The 14,662-nt window shown below is 42.6% G+C and overlaps 1 protein-coding gene across 2 annotated transcripts in view; it reads right to left on the bottom strand.

Moving 5' to 3' along the window:
• The window catches only part of shq1 (SHQ1, H/ACA ribonucleoprotein assembly factor), a 51,229-nt gene that overhangs the window by 10,671 nt on the left and 25,896 nt on the right, over positions 1–14,662 (bottom strand). For both annotated transcript variants that reach the window (XM_069678229.1, XM_069678228.1), the window contains exon 10: positions 10,775–10,898. In XM_069678229.1, the coding sequence (XP_069534330.1) occupies positions 10,775–10,898 (124 nt within the window). The remainder of the gene's footprint in view (positions 1–10,774; positions 10,899–14,662) is intronic.

The following is a 14,662-nucleotide window of genomic DNA, read 5'->3' on the forward strand; positions in this document are numbered from 1 at the left end:
AGGGCCCAATGTGAGCATATAATAATAATAATAATAATAATAATAATAATAACTTTATTTATATAGCACCTTTAAAAACAGAATGTTAATAAAGTGCTTTGACAGACAAAGCAAAGGCAGGAACTCAGGAGGATTACGGAATACAAAACAGATTTAAGGAACTTTCAACAATGAGGCCAAACCGAGGTTATTCAAAAGAAGAAAAATTGACAACAGAAACAGAGGTATTTCGAGCAATAAGCAATGCAAATTAAGAGGAAAATAAATGAAATAATTAAATAAAAATAAAAGCAACGAAAGACCATAAAAGGTTATAATACAAAAAATAAATAAATAAAGAGATGAAAAATAAAAAGAAGACATCACATCAGAGGAAGAGAGATAAAAAATAAATTAATTAATTAATAAAAAAATAAAAAAATTTATATATATATATATATATATATATATATATATATATATAAAAAACACATTTTCAAAATGCATTTAAAAAGGTAAACATCACATAAAAGCAAGTCTGTAAAAATGAGTTTTAAGAAGTGATTTAAAAGAAGTCACCGACTCTGTACGCCTTATCTCCTCAGGCAGGACGTTCCAAAGCCGAGGGGCTCTGACGGCAAAAGCACGTTCACCTTTAGATTTGAGCCTCGACTTTGGAACGACAGGAAGGCCCCCATCTGAGGATCTAAGGGCGCGAGATGGCTCATAAGGGGTCAGCATTTCTAAAATGTAAATCGGGGCAAAACCCAAACGAGCTTTAAAAGTGATCAGTAAAATCTTAAAATCAATTCTAAAACGGACAGGGAGCCAGTGAAGGGAGGCAAGGATAGGAGTGATGTGATGTCGTCTGTTAAAACCAGTAAGAAGCCTAGCTGCTGCATTCTGTACCAGTTGGAGGCGAGAGAGAGATTTATGATTGATACCGGAAAGTAAAATACAGTAGTCGAGTCGAGAAAAGATTAGTGCGTGAATGAATTTTTCCAGGTTGGCGTGTGACAGAATTGATTTGAGTTTGGAAATAGATCTTAATTGAATGAAACAGGACTGAACGACTTTCTTAATGTGTTGTTGGAATGTTAAATCTGAATCAAAAATCTGAAGTTTCTTGCAGTGTGTGTGATATTTGAAGACAGTGGGCCAAGGGAACTTTCAATCTGATTGATATGCGAGTTGGGGTTGTTGAAGAGTATGATTTCTGTTTTTGAGTCGTTGAGCTGCAGAAAACTTTGCGCCATCCAACATTTAATGTCCCTGAGGCAGTTAAAAACAGCAGCTAGGCTTTTTTGGTCACCAGGTCTCAGCGGAAGGTAAATCTGTGTGTCGTCTGCGTAGCAATGGAAAGAGAGATTGTGGCGATGAATAATGTGGGAAGATATAAATAGAAAATAAAAGTGGACCTAAAATTGAACCTTGCGGTATACCACAGGCAATCTGAGAGGTGGAGGATGAATGGTTACCCATGATGACCGCGAAGGTTCTGTTTAAAAGATAGGAATAAAACATACCAAGAGCAGTGCCCTTGACGCCAACCCAGGTCTCGAGACGTTTGATTAAAATAGCATGGTCTACTGTGTCAAATGCCGCACTCAGATCTAGAAGAATTAAAATTGCGCTCTCTCCTCTATCTGCAGCTAAAAGAAGATCATTTGTTATTTTGAGGAGGGAGTTTCCGTACTGTGCAATGCTCTGAAACCTGACTGAAATTTCTCAAAAATGTTATTTTGACTCATAAAAGCTAAAAATTGGTGTTGAAACCAATTTCTCTAAAACTTTGGATAAAAAAGGGAGTTTGGAAATTGGCCTAAAATTGCTAAGAACATCAGAATCAAGATTTGGTTTCTTTAAAAGAGGTTGGACCACAGCATGTTTAAAAACAGAAGGAAAATGACCATTTAAAAGCGAGCTATTAATAATTAATAAAATACTGGGCCCAACATTGTCCATAACTTCTTTGAGAAATTTAGAGGGGATGGCGTCAAGGCTGCAGGTGGTTGGATTCATAAGAGATAAAATTTCTGATAAAATTGGCAATGAAATAGGGGTAAAATTGCTAAAATAGTTATTAATATGTGTGTGGGGTTGTAAAGCATGGTCAGGGGGGATAATCTGTTGCCTAATGTCATTGATTTTATTTGTAAAGAATTTTAAAAAATCTCTTGCATGTCTCATGTGAGGCATCTTTAAAATTACAGGGGGAGGGGCTGCTTACAGAGTCTAAAATTTTAAATAAAATTCTGGGGTTAGAGGGATTAGATAAAATTTAATTAGAACTAGTGCTTCAGCAGCATTGAACGGGCCATCGCACCCGTGGCCACGTTGGGGCGTGTCGCGGCCGCAGGGTGCGAGCCAGCCTTGGGGTGTGCTGCAGCAGCAGAGTGTGAATGAGCCACAGCATGTGCTGCAGCCAGGGGCTGTGCACCAGTAGGTGGTGCTATCAGCATCACCCAAAATCCTATGGAGATCTGTTCAGGCCGAGACTATAATCATGCATGTGAAATTTGCTGCTGATTGAGCATTGTATTTGAGAGCTACTACTGACACTTACCAGTAGGTGGCGCAATGGGTATGTGTGAAAGATTAATTTGTAGACCTGTTCAGGCCGAGACTATAATAATGCATGTGAAATTTGAAGCTGATATAACATTGTATGTGAGAGGTAGTACCGGCTCTTACCCATAGGTGGCGCTATGAGTATGAGAGAAAAATGAATATGCAGATGTGTTCAGGGCAGTACCCTCATTAAAGCTGTGAAATTTGGAGGAGATTGGACAATGTATGTGAGAGTTGATACAGGCTCTCACCAGTGGGTGGCGCTATAGGATTGGTATGAAATGGAGTGTGTAGATCTGTTCAGGGCGGGACTCTTATCAAGCATGTGAAATTTGGTGCAGACAGGATGAAGTACAGGCGAGTTATCAATGCCTAAATGTTATGGCGAGGCATCATGGCGAAGGTTATATTCGCCGCACCGCCAGGGTCACGCCCTCTGTTGAAACCTCAGCGAGGCTTTTCACAAACCTTAATCAAAGTCTAAACAGTTTCCTGATATAAATTAGAGGTTAATATGTTTTATCACTTTGGAGGTGGGGCTTGTAGAGTAAAACATGTGACTTCCTGTTTACAGTAGGTGGCGCTAGGCCTGATGGGAAATATTTTCCTGTAATTGTATTCAGGCTGGGACTCTTGTCATACACGTGAAATATGAAGAAGATAGAAGACTGTATATGAGAGTTACAGTGATTTTCAGTTTTTCTGCATTTTGCCAAGAGAACATCAGACTTTGACCCCCCGCCAAGGCCACGCCCATTCTCAAAAACTTTTAATCTCCAATGTCTTGTCAATACACTGACCGAATTTGAAAAGGATGGGGGGATGTCTCTGGGAGGAGTTCGTTCAAGTATGCACCCTGTAAATCGCCAAAAATAGGCTTTATTTGTAAAATCAATTCAAAATGGCTGACTTCCTGTTGGGTTTGAGCTATGGGTGCAAGAGGCCTTTAGTGCGTCTTGGCCTCTTTAATATGCCTACCAAATTTCATACACCTAGGTGACAGTAACCTCTATGGGGAGGCGTTTTAGAAAAATTCTAGGGGGCGCTATGGAGCCATTTTGCAACAGTCATCTGCGAAACCCACAATATATCAAATTTTTCACCAGACCTGATGCACATTCCAAATTTGATGAGTTTTGGGGCATGTTAAAGCCGCCAAATATGCGATTCATTTGGCACCAGAAAGAAAGAAAGAAAGAAAGAATTAAAGCCGCTAGCGGCGATGAACGGGCCCTCGCACCCGTGGCCACGTTGGGACTTGTCGCGGCCGCGGGGTGTGCTGCAGACACGGGGTGCACCTCAGAAGCGGGGTGTGCATGAAGCACAGGATGTGCTGTAGGCACAGGCTGTCCACCAGTAGGGGCTGCTGTCAGCATGAGCACAATCAATATTTAGATCTGTTCACACCGGGACTGGCACCATACATGTGAAATTTGGAGAGATTGAACAATGTATAGGAGACCTACTACTGCCTCTTTCCACTGGGTGGCACTATGAGTATGTGCGAAAAATTAATACCCGTTCAGGCCGAGACTATAATCATGCATGTGAAATTTGAAGCTGATATAACATTGTTTGTGAGAGGTATTATTGGCTCTTACCAGTAAGTGGCGCTATGAGTATGAACAAAAAATTAATACGTAGACCTGTTCAGGCTGAGACTGTCATCATGCATGTAAAATTTGAAGCTGATTGAACATTGTATATGAGAAGTAGTTCTGGCTCTTACCAGTAGGTGGCGCTATGAGTTTGAGAGAAAAATGAATATGCCTATGTGTTCAGGGCAGTACCCTCATGAAAGCAGTGACATTTGGAGGAGATTGAGAACACCTCATCAGATTTTGAGAACACCTCATCAGACTTTGACCCCCCCGCCGAGGCCACGCCCATTCTTAAAAACCAAGCTTTTTGATAACTTTTAATCTCCAATGTCTTGTCAATACACTGACCGAGTTTGAAAAGGATGGGACTAAGTCTGTAAGAGGAGTTCCTTAAAGTATGGACCCTGTGAATATGGTGAAATATGCCAAAAATGACCATAAGAAACAAAATGGCGGACTTCCTGTTGGGTTTAGGGTATATCCATAATAGACTTTTTTGTAGGTCCTGCCATGATACATATGTGCACCAAATATGGTACACGTAGGTCAAACCTGTGTGAGGGGCTGAACTTTAGGGGGCGCTAGCGAGCCATTTTGCCACGCCCATTCACGAAAGCACTATCACGCGTAAATTTCTCCTACTTGTGATGCACATTCCAGATTTGATGAGTTTTGGGGCATGTTAAAGCCGCCACATATGCAAATCTTTTGGGCGTAATAATAATAAGAATTCCTTGCATTCCAATAGGTCCTCGCCACTGCGTGCAGTGCTCGGGCCCTAATAATAATTCCTTCAATTTCAAGAGGTCCTCGCACCGCCTTCAGTGCTCGGGCCCTAAATAAAAAAATGCTCTTGCTTCTTTAATTGCTTTTTGATAGTTTTTCATTGCATCTTTCCAAATTTCATAAAATACATTTAAACCAGTTTTTTTCCATTGTCTTTATTTCCTTCTGCAGTCCCTTTTTAATTCTTGTGTTGTTTCATTAAGCCAGGGCTGCGGAGTTTTAAAAGACTTCTTGATTTTGTAGGGGGCAACAGAATCCAGGGTAGTCTCACAGATGTGGTTAAAAAGGGAGACCAGCTCCTCTGTGTTAAGAATAGGATTAAAAGCACTTAAAGAAGCAGCAGTAAAAAGCATAGAAAACTTGCTAGCAGACATAGAATTAAAAACCCAACGAGGGACCGCTATGTTTTCAAGGACAGGTAAAAATGATAAAATCATGCTGAATAAAACAAGTTTATGATCTGACACACAGATATCCTTAGTTTCAAAGTTGTAGGGGCTGAGACCATGGTGTAAAACCAGATCAAGGGTGTGACCTTTGGAAGGAGTAGGAACTTTAATTGCCTGAGTGAGGTTAAAAGAGTCCAAAGTGTCCATAAAATCTGTGCTGAGAAGGACAGCAGACATGGATGTTAAAATCACCTAAAATGAGAATCTTGTCGTACTTGGTGATAAAAGATGATAAAAAGTCAGCAAATTCCTGGATAAAAACACTGTTAGGCTTAGGAGGTCTATAGATTATTAAAATTAGGATTTTGACTTTGGAGTGCACAATAAAACCAAGGTGTTCAAAAGATGAAAAGGTATTGTGTACAAATCGTGGCATAAAAAGGCTTTATTATTAAGAGATCTAATGTTTAAAAGGCCAAAGTTTACTGTAGTGCACTTAAGCGCGGAGGGGGTCTGTGGCTGAAGAGTAATGTGAATTAAATTGTTATGATTGACAGCAGAGGGGTATGTTGGTGAACGTGGTGCTGAATGTCTATGGGAGGAGATGATGGTCGAAGAATGTAGACCAGTCCAGTGAGTAGTGACTTGTTTACCTGGAGAGCTGAACAGTGCCATTTGATGTCGGTGGGGGGAGCAGGTGGGTGTAATGGTAGGTTGAGGAGTCTGTGTAGGCGTAGAAGAAGATGAGGGGGTGTGGGATGTAAACAGTCACGCATGTGAAGTTGATTGTACAGTGTTTTGTATGTTAGCCGCTAGCATGCGACTACCCAGCCAGTTCGGGTGGACTCCATCTGGTCTGAATAAGGAGGAGCGGTTCCAAAACAGATTAAAATTGTCAATAAAACCAATGTTGTGCGTTTTGCAGACGGACTGAAGCCATGTGTTGAGGCTCAGTATTCAGCTGAAGCGTCCAGCACTGCGAGTCAGTGTGGGAATTGGTCCTGATAAAAGGATGTCTTTTCCACAAGTGTTTAAAAGGCTAAAAAGGTCTGTAAAATCCCTTTTGGTGAGTTCAGAAGTCATCCGAGAAGTGTCGTTCATTCGGACGTGCACGACCACATGGATTACGGAGGCGGGGAGTGAGCGCAACAAAGCTGGGAGCTTGTCCAGGATCACTGGGACTGTAGCTCCAGGGAAGCAGTGGCGGCGTTGAAGGGTGTGCCTGATACTGGAGTCCCCCACAATTAACGTGGTCGGGGCGAAGAGGGGACGAGGAGAATTTGGCTGTTGGCTCTGATGACAGTTTGAAGGACGATCAGGATCCACGTTGCGTATCCTGACGGGCGGGAGTTGTGGCGAGGCCGCGGCAACGGTGCTGGGTGAAGGATGCCTTGCCGGCCCAGGGCAAGGCACGCCACCAGAGCGCCTGAGCACAGCCTCTTTGACAATGTTTCGACGTGCTGAGGAGGTTGTTGGCCGCGATGAGGGTCGTGGCAGCGGCTTACCGGTGGGACAGCTAGTCTCTCCAGTGCTGTCAGTCACCGGCGGTGGGAAGGCCTAGGTGTCAGCAGGCGCTGCCTTCAGAGCCGGTCCCGCAGCGGCCTGAGCCGGTCGGGCCGGAGAGTTGTCCGAGAGGGCCGCATAGCGGTTGGATAGGCTCAACTGGGGGGGGGGGCCTGACTTGACCCTGCCTCGACCGCGGCTGACCGCCTCGGGCCAGGATGACCGAGGGTTGGGTGTGGAACAAGAGGACGGTCGTGGATCTGCGACAGGGTCCCAGAGGGCTGTGTCCTGGAGGGCTGCCGTGAGGGAAGCTATCCTTTTGGACTGCCCGGAGGCTACATCCATACAACTGGATAGAAGAGTGTCTTTCATTCGCATTTCATCGCTCAGCCGACGAATATCCTCCTTCAGGTCAGCAATCTTTTTGTTTGCTCTTTTCAGCAATGTGTGGTCCTCATAGGGCACACCTGGCATTTCTGCGGTAGTTAGCCAGTAGCCACCAGGCTAAAAACAAAAGTAGCCAAGCTAAAAGTAGCACTGACTGGGCGTCTGTTTACTGGAGTCTTTAGCCGAGTTGAACTGTATGGGCAATGCGTTGATCAGTTTGAAAGTTTGTCATGAAATCGTAGATTAAAACGAGGGTAAAAACGAGGTAAAAAGTCAACTTCTGGCAGAGCTGATCCGCTCCGATCCCCGCTCACTCTCACGCACTTCCGGTGTTCCAGTATATTGGTCGAGCTTGTCCAACAGAAAAAATGTCGCAGCTGGTTGAGCCATAGTTGTAGCCCATTCTTCATAAGGGGGTGTGTGTATTGTGGGAATTTTCTGGGGATCATCAAGGGGGGTAACTTGTTTAAATTTAAAGTTATATGGGGGGGGGGGGGGGGGCAATTTATTTTATGACATTTATTTTAGGACCCCCGACTTCCCCCCTGGAGAGCAAAGAAGGATTATCTTATCTTGTTTACGAGAGCAAGTTGGCTGATTAGAGTACCATTTGGGGATGAGGTAGGGGGTTTTTGACACTGTATATGAGCTTGAACACTCTGACTGAAAGGCAGAGAACTGCAGTACTTCTCTCCATGCTGCATGTAAAATGTAAGTAAAGAGAAGATTTTCTTGTTTTTTTCCACCTTCACACAGTGCTGCTACAGATAAAAGTCACTAAACACAGACCAGCTTCTTTGACATACTGATACTGTTAATAATAGTAATAAAAGGCTTAATGAGCAGGATTTTCCATATTAAATATACCCTATTAATCAATATCATAATCCAGAAGAAGTGTGAGCTGGTGTCTGTATCTGCAGAGGATCTGCCCTTCGTCTGAGTTTCTATTCTTATTATTCTGCTCTGTTTGGGACATTTTGGACTATCTATGGACTGTCTATTGCGGGGCAGTGGTCTGGAGCTCAGACAACAGTCCGCAGGTTGGGATTTAATCAAAACGTCTCTCTCTGATCTGCTCTCTGTCTCTCTGTTACACCGTAACATTGTAACTTTAACATATTTATGAGACGTGAAAGGGACTTCACAAAACGTCTTCATTTGCCTTTCTGTGAATGAGAACATTCCGTGTGGGTGTGTGTCTCACTGCTGTAAGGAGCTGCAGGTGTGACGGAGGGCGGAGTAGACAGACACACAGTCGGCGCGACGATGGCTATGGCTTATTAAAACAAAATCCTATATCTGTCCTGCGGGGTTGTACAGAGGTGAAGACATGCAAGCTTGTTGTTTAGAGCGGAACCACTGTGAAACCAGCAGACAATAAAGCCAAAAGCTCCTGTACCTACGTTACTATCTACTAACTTAAAACTAACTGAGAGCCAGACTGTACACATGGGATTGTATCGCAGTTTAGATGCGCAGAGGGTAGAAACAGCGGTGCTCTGATAGCAAGCTGAGTTTGTGTTTCACAATGTTTCGTTCAGTATGGGGAAGACAATGCTTTCCTTCGCACTTGCGTCTGCTGCTCTGCTCAGCTGTGACGCGCACTCTGGCAGCGATAGGGACGTCCTCATTTCGCATCATGCCTGCCGCCTAGTGCTGACTGAATAGTTTAAGTTGTTAAGTTTGCTATTTTATGTTTCAAAATGCAAAAAATATTTTTTCTTTGTGTTTGTAATGTGTCTGTTCAGAACGTATGTTTTGCATATGGCATATGTTAGTAATTGCCATTTTTGTGCTTATTTATAGTTGTTACCACGAGTGAGGAGGCTGTTACATTTCTTGACTCCAGCTGTAATTTATTGTGATTTGTTGTCAGGACTGAGAGCCTGGCTTTCATATTGTTAAAATTAACAGTGCGCCCTCTGTTTGTCAGGAGCTGCAATTACTTTGACTCCCAGCACTGTAAAAAAATTAATGTTGTAAACATCGGAGCATATCTGAGGACGTATAAACCGTTACTGATATATCTGCAAATTACTAATATCAACCGATAGACCGATAAATCGGTCGGGCTCTAATTATGAATACTATGAAGAGTCACATTTAACAACCTGCGACACGCGGACAATATACTTTGCTGACTTTGGCAACTTAAACAAACGGTGAACATGCAAACTAGCTGTCAATACATAGCTATGTAACGTTAGGCTAACGTTAACTCGGTTCACAATCTCAATTCCCACCCAGTCTGTTTACCTTTTCAAAGGAGCTCAAAGAATGACCCGCACTAGAGGAACCAACCAGCCAGAATGAGGAGGGGAACGAGAGGGATAAAATCCAAGTCAAGAGTGTTGCTGTCGATTTTCAGATCTTAGCATTACTAACATAACTGTCTTCTGAAATGACATTACGCACTTGTCAATCATCCCTGCTTGTGATTATTTTTTTTGTAGGTGGGTTAAGGAGGGGAACGAATCCGGCACTATGATTGGTCAAACTCTTTTTCTTTTTCTTTAGCCTTTCGGCTGCCTTTTGCTGTTAGAGTACTGCACAATTGGTCAAACTCACAAGGCTTGACAGGGCGGCTGTGGCTCAGTGGTAGAGTCAGTCGTCTCTCAATTGGAAGTTTGGGGGTTTGATCCCTGACTGCCACAGTCACATCTCGGAGTGTCCTTGGGCAAGGCACTGAACCCCAAATTGCTCATGGTGACATAGCCATCGAAAATGGGCATAGATCTGATTGGAGGTTGGCACTTAGGCCCTTGCCATCAGTGTGTGAATGTGTGTGTGAACGGGTGAATGTGACATGTAGTGTAAAAGCAGCTTTGAGCGGTCTCAACTACAAAACTGGCGACTAGAAAAGTTCTATATAAGTACAGAACATTTACCATTTACAAGGTGTCACCAGGTTTTTGCGTACTTAGAGTGACAAATAGTACCAGCGTACTTTGATGTGAAAGTGCGTACCTGCTACGCAAAATGTGTATAGGTTTGGCAGGTCTGCAATATGTTCAAAACAGAGCTGCTAGGGTCCTGGTGGGCATGCAAAAGTATGAACACCATCACACCCATCCTTCACTCACTACACTGGCTTCCCATCTCTCTCAGGATTTAATACAAAATCTCCCTACTCATCCATCAGTGCATTCAGACTCTAACTGCAGTTTTGCTGGCTCTTCTAACAACTTGTACCTACTTTATGAGGCATGACAATGCCGATCTGGAGCTTAAAAAGCCTTTACATACAGTCATTTACCAGCATTAAAGCCATAACAAGCTGGATAATCTTCGCCCTCACACATCCTGAGTGTGTTTACATCCTACTCTACTTTCTTCTTCCAAAGGTGGTTTGTGTTGGACCACTACAACCATAATGCTTAGCTTTCAAACAAGTGCCTCAGTATGCTTATTTTCTCCAAACTCTGCTTCTGTCCAGCAGTCCACTTCTGCTCAACATTATACTGTACCACTACATTATGCAGTCTAACTTTTAAGCAGCTTACACTTACTATATGTTTGTTGGGGTTGTTGCTCTGGTGCTTTTAGGCAACTCACCTTGCTGTAAAATCATAGCTGTGTCGCGAGCGGCTGTAGAGACCATGGCAAAGTGTCTGTAGAGTGGGTAGCACAAAACCCTCCGTCCAAATGACACCAGGACTTCTTGCAAGGAGCTGTACGTCTGCAAATCAGAGAACATGAAAATAAGATATCTACCACGCATCCAGCAACAATAGACAGAAACGAAAATGGTTGAGGTAGATATTTCCAACCTGTAATTTTAATTATCCTTTATTCTTGGGGTAAAGGCAGAAAACACCAATGCACACCAGTTTTTTCTCTGAACAACTACTACCCTTTCATTGAGCTAGCAAAAAGCTTACAAGTCTATGCAGCCTCTGCAGCCCTGGCCTGTTAATTGCTGTCTCTCTTTAAATCACTGCCTTCCCTCTCAGATTTTCTGAAACTGAAATTTTAAATCTGTGTTTCTTTCTCTTTTTAGTGGTTTGTGAAGGACGTGTAACAAGCTTGTGAATGTGTGTCATCATGGATCATGCCCTCCCCTGGTCTTGTTTAGCAGGAGTGTAAATCAGGTCTGCTGCTTGTCTTAATCAAGACAAAGACCCTCTGCTGTTATGTTAATTAACTGTATTCAGAACACCGGGCTGAGGCGAGTGATACGAATAAGTCCCAGTGATGACGTAATTATTGACGTAGTTATTAGCAGAATGTCGAATCAGATCATGTGGCTGGAACTAACTGTTGCATAATACAATTTATAATTATTTCTTCTTAAATACAAAGCACTATCTTAAAGAGCTCATGGTGCCCTATAACCCGTTTAAAAGTTACGGGTACTTCGCTATAGCCTTAGACTGATGGAATATGATACACCAACCTCCTTTCTTCTCTTTTCTCTCCCCATCTGTATGCATTCATGTCCCATTAATGCATGTAACTATCTTTGTTTTTCCCAAGGGTTTTTGGTGTTCTATTGTCTCGCAATTTCCTGTGGATCTTTGTTGCGGACCGCCAGCTTTCATGGAGTTGCTCGACTCCAACAGCTACAATTATTAACACTCATACTTACTAGCAATATATAATAAGTATAACGACAGATAAATGAATATTTTAGTCATATATCTGCTAATATTAGCATTGCTTCTTTTCGTCTCTATTATCTGTTGTCTATTGTCTGTTAGCCTCGCTTTCTGCCTCTCTCCATCTCACTCTTGTTGTGTCTCTTTTATACAACTTTTTTGGAATAGACGGTTGCTGTAGATGGCTAATGACCAATGAGTCTGGTTTAACTCAAGGTTTCTGCCTGTTAAGAAAGATTTTCTTTGCCACTGTTTCCAAGTGCTTGCTCAGTGGTTGATAAATGTTGTGTTATGTAAATTCAAATGGTGGACTTCCTGTTTAATTTACAGTATGGGTTCAAGAGGCTTTTTAGTAGGTCTAGGCATGATACACATGTGTAGCAAATTTCATAAATCTACGTTCAACGTGCTGTGGGGGCTGAATTTTTGAAAAACCTTTAGGGTGCGCCACTGAGCAGTTTAGCCACGCCAACTAACAAAACCTACATAAATCTTCCCTTGTCCCCACTGGGGACATGTGTACCCAGTTTCATGGCTGTACAAGTATTTTAAGCGAATTTGAAGTGGATCGGATGAACGGTGTGGGAGGAGTTAATCCAAGTTTGACCCCTGAAAATGGCCAAAATTCAAAATTTTTTCATATTCATCATAAAATTGTGGACTTCCTGTTGGGTTTTAGGTATAGGTGGAAGAGGCTTTTTTGTAGGTATGGACATGCTTAATATGCATGCCAAATGTCATACACCTAGATCAAAGTAAACCCTGTGGGGACCCCTTTTTGAATGTCCAAAGGTGGCGCTCTTGAGCCACTTTGCCACGCCCATGTTTGAGACTCATTAAATATCTAAATTTTCGCCACTTCTGGAATGCCTACACAGTTTCATTCGTTTTAAGATACGGGAACCTCCTCAAAACTGCAATTAAAAACAGGGAAAATAATAATAATTCATCACACAATAGGGTCCTCGCAGGGTGATGTAGTAGGTTGTGCTTTTTATCAGTTCCTCCACTCCAACTTGATATAAGTATTTAACACTCCTTTTTAGCACTTCTTGACGCTGACATTTGTTTATAAAACCTCAAAGAATGGTCAAGCCCAAGAAACCGACTCAGAAAACACTCGAGTCTCCTTCAGAGATCGAAGACAATCCGCCGACCGAGCCAGCTAACGCTAGCTCACCTGGCTCGACCAGCCCCGAGCATGCCCAGAGAGATGCAACGGAGGAGGATGCCTCCCCGTCGCCCATCCTGGGGGCTATCAGACGGATGGAAAACCCTATGAACGCGAGGTTTGACAACTTGGAGACAACTCTTGCTGGGGTTAAAAATGCAGTTGCCTACAACACCTCCCGCATTATAAACCTGGAAGAATGGCTCGAAGAGTTTGACAGACGCCTGGCCGAGCTGGAAAAAAGTTACGATGACCTGTGTGTACAAAATAAATATCTGAAAGCCAAAGTGAACGATTTAGAGGGCCGCTCGAGGACACAAAATATTAAAATTGTGGCTCTGCCAGAGAAAATTGAAAGAGGCTCTCCAACTACATTTGTGTCCGACTTGCTACGTAAATTCCTGGGAGCTGAGCATTTTCCCCAGGGAATTAAAGTGGACCGTGCCCACCGCACAGGCGCACCAAGCAACCGGCCACGAATCATGATCGCCAGGATACACCACAACGCCGTGAAAGAGAAGACAATCCGGGTGGCTCGCAACTAAGGTCCACTAAATTGCGATGGGCAGCGCATCAGCATCTTTCTGGACCTCACAGCAAAAAAAAAAAACTTGCAGGAGTCGCATGCAGATTATAAAACGCGTTTTGTTGCTTTTTACTCCACGTTTCTTATTCTTAATTCTGTTGGGAACTTAAAAAAAGGTTCTAGAATGCTAGTTGCTTGATATAAAAGGAGTGTTAACAATTCACTTACAGGAGGGTGGTAGGGGCTGAGACAGGGGAACAAGGTGTTAGTTTGTTTTTTGCTTTTGTGCTTCTTTACTGCATGTATAGGCTCCTTTCTCAGCAGCCTCGCTGCCATGTGGGGTTTACATTACCACTTTTCTTCAGGGAAGGCAAAGCAGGGAGTTTGGGGGGTATTTTCTTTCAGTTTGGTTCATGCTGTACTCATCATATTTTGTTTGTATACAATGGCATCTTGCATTTCTATGTTGTAGGGGTGTCATGAGTGTCCCAAAGAATGATCATATGGTGAATAACATTATTAATCTAACTTCTTGGAATATCAGAGGTTTAAATAACCCATCCAAGAGAGCCAAGATATTCTCTCACTTACGTGATTTGAAAGCTGATATCTTGTTTTTGCAAGATACACATATTAAACACACAGAGGCCTTAAAACTTAGGTGTAGCTGGATAGGACAAATCTTTCAGTCAACTTTTTCAGCCAAGGCACGTGGTGTGGCAATTTTAATTAAAAAGAATATTCCCTTCCAACACATCTCAACTAAAAAGGATCCAAATTTTCGTTTCATAATTGTGACTGGCACTATTTTGACTGTTCACGTTACCCTCCTTAATTTATATGCACCAAACTTTGACAATCCTGTTTTTTTCTGAGGTGTTTTCCATCTAATACCTGACCTAGCAACAACCGACTTGATTGCAGGTGGTGATTTCAATTGCGTTTTAGATTTTTTGGACAGGTCCTCACCCCGCACAGTTAGTCCTTCAGACTCCAAATGTGCTAAATAATCTGATGAAGTCGCTTAACTTGGTTGATATCTGGAGGATTCACAATCCCACAGAGAAAGAATATTCTTTTTTCTCACAAGTTCACAATACATACACAAGGATTGACTATTTTTTAATTGATTCTAAGCTAACAGCAAT

Source organism: Semicossyphus pulcher, unplaced genomic scaffold (assembly GCF_022749685.1).
Source record: "Semicossyphus pulcher isolate SPU_LCO1_2020_fin unplaced genomic scaffold, fSemPul1.0.p SCAF_3, whole genome shotgun sequence".
NCBI classification, from domain to species: domain Eukaryota; kingdom Metazoa; phylum Chordata; class Actinopteri; order Labriformes; family Labridae; genus Semicossyphus; species Semicossyphus pulcher.